At 42.9% G+C, this 18,635-nt stretch overlaps 1 protein-coding gene across 1 annotated transcript in view; it reads left to right on the plus strand.

The window, feature by feature from the left end:
- Positions 1-17,226, plus strand: part of Kidins220 (kinase D interacting substrate 220) — an 80,069-nt gene extending 62,843 nt beyond the window's left edge. The window contains 6 exon segments of the mRNA XM_051205971.1: positions 4,108-4,140; positions 6,415-6,447; positions 8,975-9,103; positions 10,784-10,882; positions 11,719-11,955; positions 14,289-17,226. Of these exon segments, the coding sequence (XP_051061928.1) occupies positions 4,108-4,140; positions 6,415-6,447; positions 8,975-9,103; positions 10,784-10,882; positions 11,719-11,955; positions 14,289-15,548 (1,791 nt within the window). The 3' untranslated portion in view covers positions 15,549-17,226.
- Positions 17,227-18,635: the final 1,409 nt, after the last annotated feature.

Genomic DNA, 18,635 nt, shown 5'->3' on the forward strand with positions numbered 1-18,635 from the left:
GAAGTTGTGGCCCATGGAACACCACCACTTTATGCAAAATGGCTTTTAATTAGTCAGGGAGCCTTTGCTACAGGAATTTGTGTGTGTGCAATTCAGTTCTAGGGACTAAAAATCCTCTGAATATCTGATGAAAATCAGGTGCTGTGGAGGATTTCATGGCTTTAGTGACACGGCAGCTCTTTTCTGCTGCAGAAATGTAGGCAAACACTTGGAACTAAAAGGTGCCATAACAAGAACAGTAGACGAGGTTTGGAATGAATTTTTCTGAGGAAGGGGACTAATGCAGTTCCTGAGCCATGGTTAGAATCGAATAACAAGACACAAAGGCACCTCACCTAGAGTAGTGTCCTCCGTGTCAAAACACACTTACTGTTTTTGAGGTACTAAAAGGTAGTTTGTAGTTGGTAGAATGGGTAATAGATGCTCACCACGCTTTCTGTGCTTCTAAGAAATTAACAGCGGCAATAGTTTGTAAAATATGTGTTGTAGAAGACTGAGTAAAGCCAGTCAGCGTTTGTTGAAAGCCAGTGAAAGCAGTGGGGCAGACCGAAGAAACTGCTTGTCTCAGTCAGTGCTCTGTTGCTGTGAGCAGACACTGTGACCATGGCAACTCTTATAAAGGAAAACATTTAGGCGGGGTGGCTTACAGTTTCAGAGGTTAGTCCCTTGTCATCATGGTGGGACACATGGCTATGTGTAAGCAGACATGGTGCTGGAGAAGGAGCCAAGAGTGCTACATTTGGATATGCAGGCAGAAGAAAGAGGGAGACCCAGGGCCTGGCTTGAGCATTTGAAACCTCAAAGCCCACCCCCAGCGACACACTTCTGCCAACAAGGCCACGCCTCCTATTAGTGTCACTCCCTGGTAACCAGGCATTCAAATCTGTGAATCTATGGGGTCCATTAGCGTTCATATCGTGCCGAACACAGTTAGGTACCATGGGTGCTAACTAGATCAGCCCTCCCATTGGCTGATTATTGATCATGTCTGTGGCAGCATCTGCTTCATAGACCTGATGAGAAAGGCCACTTGCAGATAGATAAGCCTGGAGTTACACAGACCTTTCAGAACAAATAGAGATATTGTTACAGACATAGGATAACATAGAGGGAAAGTGAGGCCGGAAAGTTAACCAGCCATGGTATTCTCAAAATATAGGTGAGCTCATCTGTTTTTACCTCAAGGAATTTCTGATAAACCAAATGTTTGTGAAGATAATACGTTTTCTCACATTAACATTACTGAGATATTACAGTCTACAAAGTCCAGTCAAAGATTAGCAGGTAGATTGTTGTTAAATACTTGAGTGTTTCACAAAGTAGGGGCTTGAACTATAAACCCCTGTGGTGGTTTTGCTCCCTGTAATTTTATGGCTGAGAAAATATGCATGCCAGATCATGTGAAGATAATGTTAGACCCGAGATGTGCTCCCAGAGCATTAGAACTGGAAAGGACTAGTGTGTCCTCCTTTTTTATAATTGAAGCTTTAGTCTACACCTCATTTAATAAAAGCAGGGAGTGCAGGCCCTGGGTCTGTCCTGGCCTCCTTACCTTCTGAGTCTCCCCTAGGCACAGCTGGGATCTTGGGGTCGGTTCAGCCTCTATGGCCCCAGGTGAAATGAGTGGGGCTTACACCAGGGCTCAGGGGCAGCCTGGTAACATAAGAGCCAGAGCACACACAGCCCCTGCTTCCTCCTTTGGGCATCCCAATCTATGGGTAGGGGTGCAGCCCCTGCAGTTCAGTAGGTCTTGTGATGCACTCCTACCCTTGCACAAGCTACTCTCATTCTGTGCTTTACAGTTTCTTTGGTCTGACCTTGGGCATTACTAAATACTAGCATGTTTAAGTGCATTGTTATTTATCAAGAATACCCCAGAGCCTTAAAGACTCATAACTCAAACTGCTTCGAGTGAGGTGATGTTGGCTAATAGAGGACAGCACTATATACATCTGTAGCCAGTTTAGATTGTCCCATGGGTTTTATGTACTGATGTTTCTTGGGCTCGGACCAGGCGGCAGAAACACATAGAGACAGCTTACCTGAACAAGGAGGAGCTAACAGGCCCCCAGACTGATAGCTGGGAAGCCAGCATGGGACTGAGTCAGGCCCCCTGAATATGGGTCTCAGCCAGAAGGACTGAGCAGTCTAAGGTACCTCAGACAGTGGAGCCAGGATGTATCCCTGGTGCACAAAGGGACCTTGGGAACACATCCCCCATGGAGGGATACCTGCCTTAAGCTAGAGACAGGAGAGAAGCCCTAGTCCCTACTTCACAGGACCTGTCAGATCTACATGACCCCAACTGGATGGCATTCCCCTACATATGGAATTGGGGTGGGGGGATGGGAGGGGAGGGTGGTTAGAGTGCATGTGAGAGGGCAGAGAGAGTAAAAGGGAGAGAAGGAGGGAAGGAGGGAGGGAGGGAGGGAGAGGGAACTGGGATCGACATGTAAAATAATAAATTAGATTAAAAAAATGCTTTTACTCCCAAAAAAAAAAAAAAAAAAAAAAAAAGCATCATTTAGAGGCATTTCGAGGTTGTGAATATGATCGTGTATCTCTTAAGGACAGGAGTGTATCCTGGCAATCACACCATAGGCAGTTCTGTGAACAGGGAATTCACTCACACAAACTAAAGCAACTATGCCATCAGTAAGTAGATGGAGTATTATCATGGGACTGCCGTTAATATACAGTCTCAAGTTGGTTGAAAGTGCTGTGTGGTGCATGACCTTGTTTGGGAATCTGAACTTTTCTGGAAGATTTTACTTGGTGCCTTTACTATCTTTTACTGGGGTTCTCACCAAAGTGTCCATTGGCCTCAACACAGATTTGCACTGCGTGGCTCTGTGTAGGTATGAGTTGCTTTGAGGAAAGAGATTTACATAATTCACAAAACACCCTTACAAACCATATAGTCTAAACATACTAAAAAAGTAAGGAAAAATTGGGGTTGTCATAATCATAAATGCATAAAGAGTGTCATAAAAGTATTTATTTTTGACCATGACATATATAAATCAATTCTAAATAATTAAGATTACCCAAGTTTATGAACACAAAGACTGTGCATTGCATGGCACATTCGCAGTGAGAGAAGTGTAAATGCATTTGAGGTACAGTTGGGTTCTAACTGACTGCTGCAGTCACCTCCTGCTGTCACGAGAAGCTCAAGTGTTGCAAGAGTCAGCTTAAAATGCTGTGGGAGTGTGGGCAGTTTGTCTCCAGGAAACACACACACACAAGCAACAGGATACCTTCTGTATAATACATGTAGAATGCAAAATCAGGCCTGACCCATTCTTCAGGGAATCAACTGTCTGTTCAGAAGCAAGGTACTAGCAAGAGTTTTAGGGAGCCAAAAGAGCCACCCAGATTTGTGACTTTTTACGGAGTCTGTACCCTGATTCCACATTGCTCAGGTGTCAATTCTAGTGGCATGGTGAACCTTCTGTTGCCCTTATGGAGGGCCTGTCTTGAGCCAGGTCTCTTGGGTGACAGTGTGTTAGTGAGCCACTACATTTCACTGGTGGCAGACTTATCCCTCCCACCCCCCAGAAGGGTTACTATAGCATTTCTTTCTCCTCCCCCTCCTGCTCTCTCAGCATTGTGTATACTGGCTGATGCCGAGCGAGCTTTCATTGCCCTGTCATGCATTTATTGAGCATGCGAAGGCCCTATCTGGTGGAAGGAGACAAAAATGGAAGGCATCCTGCCCTCACAGCCTGCAGGTTCCCAGGCCAGCAAGGGATCACCAGTGTCTGTCTTTCTTGGCCTCTGGGAGATCATGTCTATACACTGTTGAAAAGACATAACAGATTTAGTATTGAGTTGAATTGCAAGAAATTTCATAATTGAACAAGCAACATTAAAATATTAAAATAGTTTTACAATTTCCAGTGTGCTCTTACTGTCATGTTTTGAGAATGAAGACAACTGTTGATTTAATAATGGCAGAGCTTTTGCTCAGCAGACTCCAGCTCATAGAGGAAGTGTGAAAAGCTGGTGCTCCCTGTAGGTACTTTGTCTCTGCCACTACTTTAGAACTTGCAGGTTGTGTTCACGGTAACTGTGTCCGAACCAAGCTGTCTCTTGTTTGCTCAGGACAAGAGCTGGATGAGAAAGCTGCAGATGCGGGTAAGGAATCGGGCATTCTTTAGACTGAGCGTGTCACAGGTGCCCACCGCCCTCATAGACTGAGTGTGTCACGGGTGCCCACCGCCCTCATAGACTGAGTGTGTCACGGGTGCCCACCGCCCTCATAGACTGAGTGTGTCACGGGTGCCCACCGCCCTCATAGACTGAGTGTGTCACGGGTGCCCACCGCCCTCATAGACTGAGTGTGTCACGGGTGCCCACCGCCCTCATAGACTGAGTGTGTCACGGGTGTCCACCGCCCTCATAGACTGAGTGTGTCACGGGTGTCCACCGCCCTCATAGACTGAGCTTGTTACAGAGCTTGTTACAGATGCCCACCGCCCTCATAGACCGAGCGTGTCACAGATGCCCACCGCCCTCATAGACCGAGCCTGTCACAGATGCCCACCGCCCTCATAGACCGAGCGTGTCACAGATGCCCACCGCCCTCATAGACCGAGTGTGTCACAGATGCCCACCGCCCTCATAGACCGAGCGTGTCACAGATGCCCACTGCCCTCATAGACCGAGCCTGTCACAGATGCCTACCGCCCTCATAGACCGAGCATGTCACAGGTGCCCACCGCCCTCATAGACTCTGTGCAGCAGTGACAATCACTTGAACTTGAATATTGTAAACCCTTTTAACAGTACTTAAGAAGTGGATTTTCATTTTCTTTTTGAATTATGGGAAAATGCTAGTTTCTCCCCCTATACTGAAATATAGGCTGAATTGAATTTTTACTTTTTGCATGGAAGTCTTTAAGTCATATTTCAGGTTTTTTTTTTTTTTTTTTTTTTTTTTTCCTGTGAACTAAAGGTAAATGGACTGGAATATTTTGATAGATGATACTATAGTAATGTTGAAGTCTTAGATGTAGTTTTAAAGAAGGTTAAATAGATGTAGTTTTTTAAAAAGGTTAAAAAGTACAGGGGGCTGAAGGGATGACTTAGTGGTTGAGAACACTGCCTGCTCCCTTGGGGGACCCAGAGCTCCCCCCTGGCACCTGCTCACCTCCTGTGTATGACTCCAGTCTTGGGCTCCACCGCCCTCTTCTGGCTGCCATGGGCACTGCATGCATATGATAGCCACACACACACACACACACACACACACACACACACACACACACACACACACACACACACACACACACACACCACAAAATTTAAAGTTAAAAAGCAGACAAACATGTTAGTACTTGTTTGTTTTTTTCTTTTTTATTTAAAGAGTGTCCTCAAACTTTAGTGTTAAGCCTACTCTTTGAAAGAGTTATTTCTCCAGCCTTGTGAAGAATAAGTTACATAGTGATCATAATAACATAGGAGGGAGATAGCTGAGTTGCTGTTCCCAGCTAATTAACAGTTTCTGCCTCTTGTTTGGGGCATCTTACAATAAACCATCATTTCACTGCACTTGTCTGAATCTGTGCATGTCCCTATGGAGATGTGTATGTGTAGTCACCTTCAACAGTCTGATGGTAGAGGGTAGAAGAGGGTGTCCCTCCACCACACACACCCTGACCATATTCAAAGACAGATATCTAAGGTGAGGCTAGCAGAGCCTCCTCCTGTTTAGTAGAACACCATGGCCAATGACAGATTGAAATTTGTTGGTTGTCTGTGGATGGTTTTAAGCATTTGAGAATATTGGCCATGGATTTTTCAGTACACAAGAGCAATTAACAACAGTGGTTTGTTTTGTTTTTTGAAGTAGAGTTCTTACAGTATGGCAGTCAAAAGAGTGTGGGCTTTTTCTTTTTCTTTTTTTTTCTTTTTTACATTTCTGATTTGTTGGGCTGTAATTTTCAAGACATTTCTTTTGAACAGGCAACTGAGGCTTCTGTTAGAATCATCATAGTCAATGACATAACACTCATATTTAGTGGTGTAATTCTGAATAATAACTGTTCTTCAAGGTAGTCTTCAAGACTTATAAATGTTTTGACAATTTTAAGCTTATACATTGGAAGAATATTGGCTTTTCATGAAAAAAATGTGATCTACCTAGTTTCTTGTTGAATGTGTGATGCATGATTTATTCTTTTAGTGGAAAAAAGTTTCAAGAGTGCAATTTAAAAGTTTCTAAGTATCTACTAATGAAACAAAAACTGTTTTCTGTATGTTTCTTACTCAGTGCTGCTGATACCAAAGTTTGTTCAGAGTTGAGGAGAAGTAAGAGGTTTGGCAGGAGCTCTGTTTATGTGTATGATGTGTGTGCTTTGATTTATTTCACATTCATGACCCTCACTCTGTTTTATTCCTTCCTTAAAGCCGTGTGACTCTGGGTTTAACAAACAGAGACAGGTACAGAAACTCCTGGTGACATCTCACTTTCCTTAGCAGGCTGTTAGATGGTCATCAGCTACTTCATGCGGGGCTGTTTATAGATCTCTGCCCACTCTGTGTCTTGGGTTCATTTCTGTAGTTGCTTTCAGCCTCTGCATGGCAGCCATTGCTGACTAATCAGTTTTCAGCTTTTCTAATGAATTGACTGAAGATGTGATATTTCAGAGTGTACTGTTAATCTGCTGACACCAGAAAGCAAAACCACCACCTCAGGTAACTAGTGTTTCCATAGCTTTGCTTTGAACTGGAGAAATCCTGATTCAGATGCATTTTCAAGCTTCTGTCTAATAGCTTAAGCAAGCTAATGTGTGCTGCATTGAGTTTTCCAAGTAAGAAAGGTAAATAAATAAATTCCGATTTAGAAAACCAGACTACTGAATCAATCTGTTCTGAATTATACAGGTGGATTTCAAATGAGAATGCACCATAAATGATGAAGGACTATTTGGATTCTTTTTTTCCTCTCAAAAAATAATATACTGAGTTTCTATTAAATTAATACATTTTTATATTCCTTTTATATTTCCATTCACAGTGTATTGTTTTGATTATAAGAGTCATCTGTTTTAAAAGTAATTTTATTATGCATTATTACTTTAAAAAAGATTTGGAAAGTGATTGCAAGTTTCTTTGCATACCCATATGGTTTTCAAATTAATAACTTATTATTTGATAAAGACCAGGAGCCAGATGTGACCCTAACTCTTCGTTTGAGGTGGCTTCTGCTGGGTGTCAATACTTTACAACTTTCTTTTTCTAACTAATGAATTATTTGGGGTAGATATTTGAAACTCTGCCATGTCCTGTTCAACTTGCTTGGTTTTTGCCCATTAATTGATGGCCAGTGATGGAGTTTATAAAATACAGCTACTGTAGTGATGGTGGTTGCCTGGTGGGGATTTTCTGTTTCTCTCTGCCACATTAATTAGTTGGAATTCCATAAGAAAAGTTGTCTCTTCCTCCTGATTCATTAACTTAAGTGTTAAGATTTAAGGATGAGAGTGGTGGCACCTTTAGTCCCAGCACTTGGGTGGCACAGGCCAGTGATCTCTATGAGTTCAAGATCAGCCTGCTATACATAGTTCCAGGACAGCCAGGGATACATAGAGAGATCTTGTCTCAAAACAAAAACAAAAACAAATTTAGTCTTATGAGTTTGAATTCATGGATTTTTTTCTGTGAACTATAATTTAACATTATATTTTGTTGATCAAATTCTACTTTTGTGATTTTTTTTAAACAAAAAAGAAAGCCAGTATAAATATATTGAGAGTAACTCTGGATCATGTAAGGTATAATACATTTTATAGTTAAATAAGAGCAAACTGTGAATAAGTATGTTTGATGCAGTTTGTTCCAGGTCATCTGTTTCTAAACTTTGATGTACCTGTGTTGCTTTTATGAGCTAGGTAGAGTCCAAGACTCATGAAATCACCGCTCCTGCTGCCTGAATAATACAGTCCCATTTCTCTCTTTTTCTCTCTCTCTCTCTCTCTCTCTCTCTCACACACACACACACACACATACACATAGTGTATGTTCACCTGTTTCTGAGGTAGTACAACTATTATGTTTTCATATTACAAATAAGGCTTAACTGTGCCTAACAGGTATTTTTAAATTATAGGATAGTCTACTGTTCTTGACACTGATAAAAGTATCAAGTAAAATACTTGAAACATTTATGTACTAACCCCACCACCAGCTGACCCGGAACTTGCTATGTAAGTCAGGCTGACTTTGAACTATGAGAGGTTCCCCCTGCCTCTGTTTCCTGAGTGCCGGGATTCAAGGTGGGTGCCACCACTCCCATCCAAACTTGAGGTGATAAATCTTGTTTCTCATATGAAGATTATGTTGAAGGGCAAACAGGGCAAATCAGAGTGCCACCATCTTTATTGCATTTTCTTTATTGTGGCTACAGCTTCCAGACCCCCTTCTAGAAATAGTTGGAGCAAAGAAGACAGTTCATTTATATAAAACCTAACCAGCTGCGTGCATTTCGACCCATGTCCACCAATCCCTAGATATTCATTTTGGATGCCTGACTACCAAGGCAGTACACAGTGTTTTTAAGGTTACTTAATTGTTTGATATAGGCACTTGAAATTATTCTTAGATGTGTACTTTGTATTCTATAAGTGTCTGTAATTTCTTCTTCTTAAATTCTCTCCCTCTTATTTGGAGCAGTTTCCTTATTTCTTAAAGTTAAGTGTAATCATTTGAGGACTTGATATAGACCTGGTCCACAGGATGGCCATCTTAGAAAGGTGGTTTGGGTCAGACTGCCCCTCCTGTAATAAACACTACTTATTACATGTCACAGTAGCTAAATCTATTTATTAAGGGCACTTCCTTAAATTCTATATGCATTGGCTGTGTTTTCTTTATTTCAGCAGTATAAGTTAACAAATTTTTCTGTCACATGACCTCATACACTCCATATTAACGCTACACTTATGTGTATTTTCTTTGACTTACCTAGGGATCAGCCACCGTAGGCACAACACTATTACTGAGTTCAATGACTGTGGATGTCATTTCTGAGAAGCTGAGGCAAATAGAAGGGCTGGACCAGACCATGCTGCCTCAGTATTGCACAACAATCAAAAAGGTGATGTATGCTTACATCTTACCTAGAGAAAGGACTGAGTGCAGAAGACAGACCAGACACTGGGCAGCACATTTTCATAGTGAGCCACTGCATGCCACACCACCAAGTAAAATGAGGAGCTCTCCTTCTTTCTATTTTCATAAGTAGATTAAAGAAAGAATAGCCGAATGGCAGCTCTACTTAAAACATGGTCTAATATAGATGAAAATAAAACGAGACAATGAAAAATACAACAGCTCATTCACTGGGGAGCAGAGAACATGATGAGGCTACTTGGTGTACCCACTGTCTTCAGCTACACACAGTACACATCTCTAATCTGAAATCTCTGGAACAGGAGGCTCTCTGAACACAGAAGTCAGTGTAAATCCGGTATCAGAGCCTCTGGGTGCTGGATGCTCAGTGAGTGAAGTCCGAGTGAATACCCCTCCCTAGGTGGAAAATTGCTGCACTCAGAAGCTGTGGTAGTCTCAAGTGTTCTGGGGAAGGATACTTGGCCTGCAGTACATGCTTGTGTGACTTCATAGTAATTAGAGTACAGTTCATTTCTTACAAAAGGTCATTTTTGTATCATGTAAGAGTTATGATTGTGTTATGTTTGAAGAACATCGTAGGGTTGGGCGAACATGAAGGTTTCTTTCTTACAAGTCTCATAACTCCAAAGTCACACGTACAGCTGAGCAGTTATGTCTGGAGGTGCAGGGAAGACATTGCCTATGTGAAGTTAGATGTGTCTAGTTACAGACTTTACTTCTAGCTAAGCTTTCATATCACAGTTATTGCAGTAGAACATTGATAGCAAGCCTCTGCTTCTTATGCCTTTAAAGAATCACATGCATTCATATGTACCATGTTACTAATCTTATCCCACAGGTGGTCAGAAAGAGTATGGCACATGTCTGTTTTCTTACAGAGCTAATCCATGCCTACTCCTGTCCATCTGACTCAGTACTTCCTTCCCACACACAAACCCTGCTCCTCCAGGCACATGGATAGTGTCAGGGAAGTCTGCTCTCGGTCTGCCATGGACAGGATTTGTATGCTCATTCCTTTGGAATTAACCTCGACATGAAACATCGTACCACTCCCCAATGTAAATAATACCTCATTTTACCAGTTAGTAGTCAGTTTTGGGTTTTTTTTCCCCCATAAAATCAGAAGTCCACCCTCGAATTATGCTACTGTTTCTCATTTAAGTGCAGCTAGAATTACAGGGCCCCCAAAACTGAAAACCTGTTTTATCATAAGTTTAGTAGACTGGGAAGTTAGTATCTGGACATTCTTTATCCACTGTAAGTGGTGAATTGGCTTGTTACACACACTTCATTTAGATCTGGTTGGCAATGAACATACTCACAAGGTAAAAGAATATTCTCTTCCCAGTCTCCACCCCGTGTTCATGCTAGTATTTTCTCAGATTCAAAAAGCAAAGTTAATGGTTTTGATGCTGCCCAGGACAGAGCCAGTGGAAATATTTGAGAGACTGGTTGGTCCTGAATTGTGGTTTGTTTCACTGAAATGCTTGACACTTAGGAAAATGTCAAGTGATTTGTGTGGCTGAGATGTGGCTCATTGTGTTGCATGGAGAGTGATGGCTGCTCTGAGCACAGCCTCTCTGAAGCAGACTTGAAAGCACCAGTAATTCAGAATGCTTTCGATTTTGTTTTTGTTTCCACTCAGGCAAACATAAATGGCCGGGTATTAGCTCAGTGCAATGTTGATGAGCTGAAGAAAGAGATGAATATGAACTTTGGAGACTGGCATCTTTTTAGAAGTATGGTAAGGTTTTACACCATTATCACAGGCAGGACAGTATTTTATTATACTGTGCAAACCCAGAACTAAGAAATACTGACCCAAAATGGATAATTCTCCATATTAATTTTAAAAACATTTGCATTTTGTGTGTGTAACTTTTTTTTAGTTTTATACTTGTATCCACCCCAGTGCTATGGGGAACAGTCACAGCAGCATGTGGGATCTTGTCCTTTCTGAAGAAGAAGCGATTCACCAGTTTTCCATGCAACAAAAATACTCTCCTTAACCAATTCCAAGCCCTGGGCCCTCCAGGCCTCAACCTTCACTCTGTGTCCTTGTCTATTGCTCTGTGTCAGCAGCAGTACGTGTGAGCCACTTTAGAAATAACCCCATGGTCAACATAAGATCACCCCCGCTACTCCTCAGGTCCCTGGTTGTCCTTCATCTACTTCCAGCTGAGGTCTGATCACCCTGTCCTGTCTTCAAGAATCTTGTAAAATTGGCTTATCGAGAATCCCTTGAAAGCTAACCCTCCCCACCTCACACTGTGGCTCTGTGTGTGCTTGCTGTCTTTGGAGTGGGGCTGTTTCTATACAGAGGTCGGCAGCCTCAGTTGCTGCTGCTTTCTGCTCTGGCTCTGGTTTCCTTTGACAGACTCCAGTTGAATTTTGTTTTTTCTTAAGTTTTAAAGTTTGTAAGCTAAATGCTGATGTTTCTCTTAACATTATTAATAGGATCAAGGTAAGGTTTGGAATACATTCCCTGGACCATCATAGTGGGCAGTGTGTGTCGCTGACCCTGCTGTGATAACTCTAATGTGCTCTGACAAAGCAGTTGAATATCCATCTCTTGTTAAGGTCTTAGAAATGAGAAGTGTGGAGAACCAGGTGGTCCCTGAAGATCCACGTTTTCTCAATGAAAACTCCAGCGCCTCAGTCCCTCATGGAGAAGCTGCTCGCCGCACCTCCCACAATGAACTGCCTCACACAGAGCTTTCCAGCCAGACCCCCTACACCCTGAACTTCAGCTTTGAAGAACTGAACACACTCGGCCTGGACGAGGGAGCCCCGAGGCACAGTAATCTGAGTTGGCAGGTATTTGTGTCATTATTCATCTGATTGGGGAATAAATGCAAATTAGCTGGTACATTAAAATGCTCATGCAGAGAGTACTGATGGAGAACTCTTGGCAGAGGAAGGGAGGACTATGCAAAGACTTGGGGAAAGTGCAGGGGAAGGTTAGGTTGTTCAGGAATTGACACAGAAGACAATGGCAGGAGACTAAGAACTGCTGGGCGGGCAGGAGTGGTGGCCCACACCTTTAATCCAAGCACTCAGAGACAGAGGCAGGAGGATCTCTATGTGTTTGAGGCCAGCCTGATCTACACAGAGTGAGAATGGGTGGTATGATTGTGGTTGCACATTTACCTTTCTTTTGCTGTTTTCCTGTGAGATTCAGTGACCATCAACCAAAGTACATATGTGTGGAAAACTAGCACCCTGCTACCCACTGAGAATTCAGTCTGGTTTCCCTTTGCACACAGGAACACACACTACACACCACACTTGCTATTTCTCTCTTGGTGCTCAGGCTGGGTCAGCCTGGGCTCAAGTGACTCTCCTGCCTCAGATCTTGAGTGCTGAGACCCCCGGCCTGCACCGCTGTGTGGGGGACCACACACACGTTCTCTGTGAGGATGTCTTAGACAGGTGCAGGCATCAGCAGCAGAAGTGCAAGTGAGCAGTGTGTGAAGGGTTAGGGGGTAGGGGGCCTAGGAGGGAAGCAGCTAAGGAGAGCCAGAGCAGCCACAAGAGACCAGCCAGAGCAGGAAGCTGTGTCAGGGCAGTTCAGGTAAGCAGGTGCTCCGGGAGGGCTTTTGTTGGCAGTGACAATATTTTCAATTTTTCTCCATACAGTCTACATTAAGTGAAGAAGCTATTTTATTATAGATTACTGTCTGATACAAGAATTATTTTGCAAGCTCACACTTGGTCCGTTGATCTCTCTGTTCTGTCAGAAGCATTTCCTTCCCTTCCAGCTTCCCTTGCCCAGCTATTCACACACTTCCGCCTGTCTTCCCATTAGCACAGCACTGCTCCCATGGCCGTTTATTCTTAGGTTTTGTTCTCTTAGAAATATCCAGGACTCTGGGCTGGTGAGATGACTCCTAATGACCTGAGTTTACCTCTGAGAACCCACATGGTAGAAGTAAAAACCACTTCTTCATGGTAGAAGTCCTCTCAACTCAACACACATCCCCAGACCCACACACGCACGCCCCCCCCCACACACACTAATAAATATTATCAGGACCTAAAATTTTTTTGCAGATATAAGCTTACTAAACATAATTAAATAGAAATAAAAAAGTTACATAAACATTTTTAGAAAAAAATTACTTTTTTTTTTAAAACAAAAAATGCCCACTGAGAGTGGGAATGTTTTGCACATATCTTTAGTGCTGCTGCCTCCCGTCTCCTGTGACAGCACACACATGTAACCCTGGCACTCCACTGGGCACTCCTGTGTGAATGAAGGAAAAAGACATAGTATCATCATGTCCTGCAGAATGCACTTCAGGGTCCATGGGTTCCCTGCACAGGGGCGCATGCACACAGGCTGCACTTGCAAACAGTTGCACTAGTGGGTGGAGTGGCATCCTGAGGGACCGAATCCTTCTGAAGGAAAAATGGCATTGCCCCTACACCTTTGTTCTAGACTTTGCTGTGATCCATTCTTAAACTTCACTGGTGCTGTCTCCTGCATTCCCTGCTTCTTTTCCCTAATCTGTACTTTTTGTTGCTCATTTATTAGCTTTCTTCAGATCTAAAGCAGCTGGAGCCTTGAAACTCAGTATTAAAAACTGAATTTAAAATTTGTCTCTCATTCTGCCTTTCCTGCCCAGCTGACCCACAGATTCCGCTGCCGCTCACCCCAGAACTCTGTTATCACATTTTCTTCCATTTTAAGGACATTTCCTTCCTCTGAATTAGATGTGACAGGAGCTTCCTATCATCTGTCTGAAATGCATTCTTTTCAGACCTTGAAGACCTGAGTGTTGTGTTGTGAGATCTGTCTTTGTTTCCTCTTAATCTCTTCTAAGAGGAATTCATTCTCAATGGAGGTATTTTACCTTAAATAAAATAAAAACTTGAAATTACTAAAAACAGTTGCTCAGATGACTTGTATAACCTGGAATTGTTCTTTTGGATATAAACAGTAAATTAATGTTGCTAAAATTTATAAGCTAGTCACAGAATGGTTCATACACTAACAGCTTTTGTTAAACAGGTTGAATTTTTTAAGACCCTGGTATTTTGATAACTTTTAAATTATTAGTGTACATTTGTATTTCCTAAGCTGATGTTTATTATGTCTTATCCCCTTCTTACTTGAATTCTTAAATTTTTTTTTTCTGTCTTCACAGTCACAAACTCGCAGAACCCCAAGTCTCTCGAGTCTCAATTCCCAGGACTCCAGTATTGAAATCTCAAAGCTTACTGATAAGGTGCAGGCCGAATATAGAGATGCCTATAGAGAATACATCGCTCAGATGTCCCAGTTAGAAGGGGGCTCAGGGTCAGCAACAATAAGTGGCAGGTCTTCTCCACACAGCACATACTACATAGGTCAGAGTTCTTCAGGGGGTTCCATTCATTCTAATCTAGAACAAGAGAGGGGGAAAGAGAGTGAGCTAAAGCAGGAGGATGGGCGCAAGTCATTCTTGATGAAGAGGGGGGATGTCATAGACTACTCCTCATCAGGGGTATCCACTAATGATGCCTCACCCCTGGACCCCATTACTGAAGAAGATGAAAAATCTGACCAGTCAGGTAGTAAGTTGCTCCCAGGCAAGAAATCCTCAGAACGGCCCAGTCTCTTCCAGACAGACTTGAAGCTTAAGGGAGGTGGTCTGCGCTACCAGAAGCTGCCCAGCGATGAAGATGAGTCCGGCACAGAAGAGTCAGATAATACCCCGCTGCTCAAAGACGATAGGGATAAAAACGCTGAAGGCAAAGCAGAGCGAGTGTCCAAGACCCCAGAGCACAGCGCTGAGCCAATCAGAACATTCATTAAAGCAAAAGAATATTTGTCAGATGCCCTCCTTGACAAAAAAGATTCCTCAGATTCGGGAGTAAGATCCAACGAGAGTTCTCCCAACCACTCTCTTCACAATGAGGCAGCAGACGACTCCCGACTGGAAAAGGCAAATCTCATAGAGCTTGAAGACGATGGCCACAGTGGGAAGCGTGGGATGCCACACAGTCTGAGTGGCCTGCAAGATCCAATTATAGCTCGGATGTCCATTTGCTCGGAAGACAAGAAAAGTCCTTCCGAGTGTAGCCTGATTGCTAGCAGCCCTGAAGAAAGCTGGCCTGCCTGCCAAAAGGCCTACAATCTGAACCGAACACCCAGCACCGTGACTCTCAACAACAACACCGCACCAGCTAACAGAGCCAACCAAAATTTTGACGAGATGGAGGGAATCAGGGAAACTTCTCAGGTCATTTTGAGGCCTGGGCCCAGTCCCAATCCAACGGCTGTTCAGAATGAAAATCTGAAGGGCATGACACACAAGCGAAGCCAGCGGTCCAGTTACACAAGGCTCTCGAAAGATGCGTCTGAGCTGCATGCAGCCTCTGCGGACAGCACAGGCTTTGGAGAAGAGAGAGAGAGCATTCTCTAAGGAAAAGAGACATGAAGTAGCCTTGTCCTCCCTAGGGATGGGACTGTCATGACTCTGAATTGATCTATCACCATTATTCATCATGTTTATGCATCACAGATAACTGACAGGTAGTCAGGCATGTGATGAAGCACATACCCTCTGCATAGCAGAGGGAAGTCATCTCCATTGTCTCCTGCATCATGGGCATTATAGTCTCATCACCATCATTATGCCCTTCCCTGGCACACAGCTGCACTGACCAATGAGAAACAGGCTGAATATAAAATAGGTCAGAAGTGCACCTAAAGCCGAAAGGAAGCAAACCTAGAGATCTCCTTTATACAAAATTCATGGAACGTTTGAGGGAAGATGTAGTGTTATATGAAGCAGAACCAATTTTGCTGTTAGAGTTTAATCTTGATACAGATTTATTAGGTTTTAGAGTAGAGACCAGAGACTAAAAGTGAATGCTTTAGCAAATGGATAGCCAATGTTCTGCATGAGACCCATGGCTTTTTAAAGAGGTCTTAGAATTTCAGGAGAAAATATATACTGAAGAGGGTGATAAAATCAATAAGAAAGTGAGTCAGTGAAACCCTGAGCATGTGCTTGGGCCATGGTGAGTCATTAGCAGATGAGGTGGGGAGAGCAGTATATCCCTGGGATGCTCTCTCCAGACCTAGCCCAGGCTTCCCACACCTGTGCCCTCAAAAATCATTTCGGGCTGTTCTGCAACTCCTAAATTATGCATCTAACCTAGCTTAGCTCATAATGATTAAATACAAGACCTCACAAATGCTAGGTAAAGATTCACTGAGCTACTTCCCCAGCCCTAAATATGAGTCCTTTCCTTGGAGATTGATGAAGATATGAGTGTAAGAGGCACCAATAAACTCTTACTGAACGCATGTATCAGGAAATTGTTACATTTGAAGAGTTAGTGACAATGACACTGGACAAGTGACAAGCATATATTTAATTTGGTAAAATTGAATCATCGCCACCTTCTGTACTGCAACAGTTTGTTTCACATGTCTGTGCCTAAATCAGCATTTTAATTCCAGGAGAAATTACAAAAAGTGCTATGTGGCATACAACAAAGTGAGAAGAAGGTAGAGCCAGTATGACCATGATGCCACACTTCCCATTATTCTTAGAGAGTCTAGAGTGAGCACATACATTTAAGTATCACGTAGGCTAGAGGTGTGTCTGTCATCATCACGCATCGAAACTGTGTGTCATTGATCAGAGCTTGTTCATGTAGTCAGTTCTAGCAGTATGTCCTGAGCCACGGTAGGCTTGTAGATGGTGAGGTAGCAGGCTTTGTGTTTGTGGAGGTGTCTATCACTGACTGGACCTGTGTTGTTTACTTGGCACTGTGCTAGAAACTGCCCTATGTCTCAGTGCCCGGCTGTTTGAGTGTAATTGAGCATTTTCATGAAGTGCATATGTTGCATGATTTTTAACAGGTATTTTAAACATTAAAAATAGCACGACATTACTGACGCGATGCATTTTACTACTTGTAGTGTTTGTTAGTTTGCAATATCATGTAATTGGTACTTCAGAAGCTGTTTGGCTTCTTTCCAGGTGAGTGGCTCTATCTCCCAGTCTCGGGAGCCCTTTATTCACACTGTCTGTGAAGTCATTACTGGAGTGCCACGTGCACACATAGACAATAAAGAGTTGCATGCCATTCTGACTCACTGAGTTTTATTCACTATAGCAGTGACAATCACCTTCTGATTAAAAATTAAAACGTGGTCTGTGTGTCTGTTTTGTCCCATGGCTAGAGTTTGTAGACTTACAAGTCCTGAAGTTGGCAGTGTTTCTGACAGCCCTTACTGTCTTTCTCAGAGAGGCAGGCTCTGAAGCCATGGTGCTGACTAGCGCTGTCTTGAAGCATGGGTATCTCAGAGCGCATGGCACCATAGCACTGGGTGGTCTGTCTCTGTAGCTAGAGGCAGATGATCCAGATCCCTGAGGAACATCAGTTTATTCCATGGACATTCTGGACAAACTTCCTTTCTTTTACCGGTACATCCAGATGGGGTCCCAAGTCACCATTACCCCTCGGAGTCTGCATGTCAGTGTGTGTCTGTGTCTATTTATAACGTATAGCTCAGTCTGATTCACACACAGGCAAAACTGCACTAAGCTGAAAGAGAGACTAGAAAAGGGAGCCTCCAAACCCTGCTCATCTCCTAGATTCTGTCACTCCTTCTTACTTAGCTCCATCTTCAGCCATCGTGGGTGTGCTAATGTAGCATCCTAACACTCACCGTGGTCTTCTGGAAGGTGACTTCTGAGAGTGTCTGTAACCCTGGCTGTCCTGGAACCTGCTCTGTAGACCAGGCTGGACTTGAATTCAGAGATCCGCCTGCCTCTGCCTCCTGAGTGCTGGGACTAAAGGTGTGCACCACCATTGCCTGGCACCACTGGCATTTTTCAATTGAGTCAGCTTTCCTAGAGATTAAGGATCAGGAATCCTACACTATGAGCTTTAAGCTTTGCTGAACATGGTGGGTCATGCCTATAATTCCAGAATTTAGGAGACAGAAGCAAGAGAGTTAGGGGTTCAAGGCCAGCCTCAGCTACATAGAGATTTCTGAGACCAACTTGAGCTATGTGCTACCCTATCTCAGAAGACTAACAATGCAACCAGAAGCAGTATTTTCAATAATAAGAGAACTTACTTTCATGTGTTACTTTATATAGTTTTAAATATAGTCAAAATAATTTTAATTGCCTAACAAAGTAATTTTAGAGTTGTATTTGCTTAATTCCTCATCCAGAGAAGTCAAGCTCATCTGCATGTTCCAGTGCTACAGTAACACAATATATGATTAACCTTTTTCTTACTAATAATTAGAAACTTTTGAGTGGAATTACATTTTTTTTTTCTTTTGGCTTGGCTAAAGTACTAAATTTAAAGGGCTTTATGACCACATAATTTTTGGTTATACCAGGAATTCTCAGCCTCTTTAGAAATATCATTGAATTAAAAACAAACAAAAAAACATGAATTCCTGGCTAACTCCTTAATAGATCACTGTACTTACCAGGAAAAGAGACCAGAGGGTCCTCTTTAATTAATGGGTGAGT

Source organism: Phodopus roborovskii, unplaced genomic scaffold (genome assembly GCF_943737965.1).
Source record: "Phodopus roborovskii unplaced genomic scaffold, PHOROB, whole genome shotgun sequence".
Classification (NCBI taxonomy): domain Eukaryota; kingdom Metazoa; phylum Chordata; class Mammalia; order Rodentia; family Cricetidae; genus Phodopus; species Phodopus roborovskii.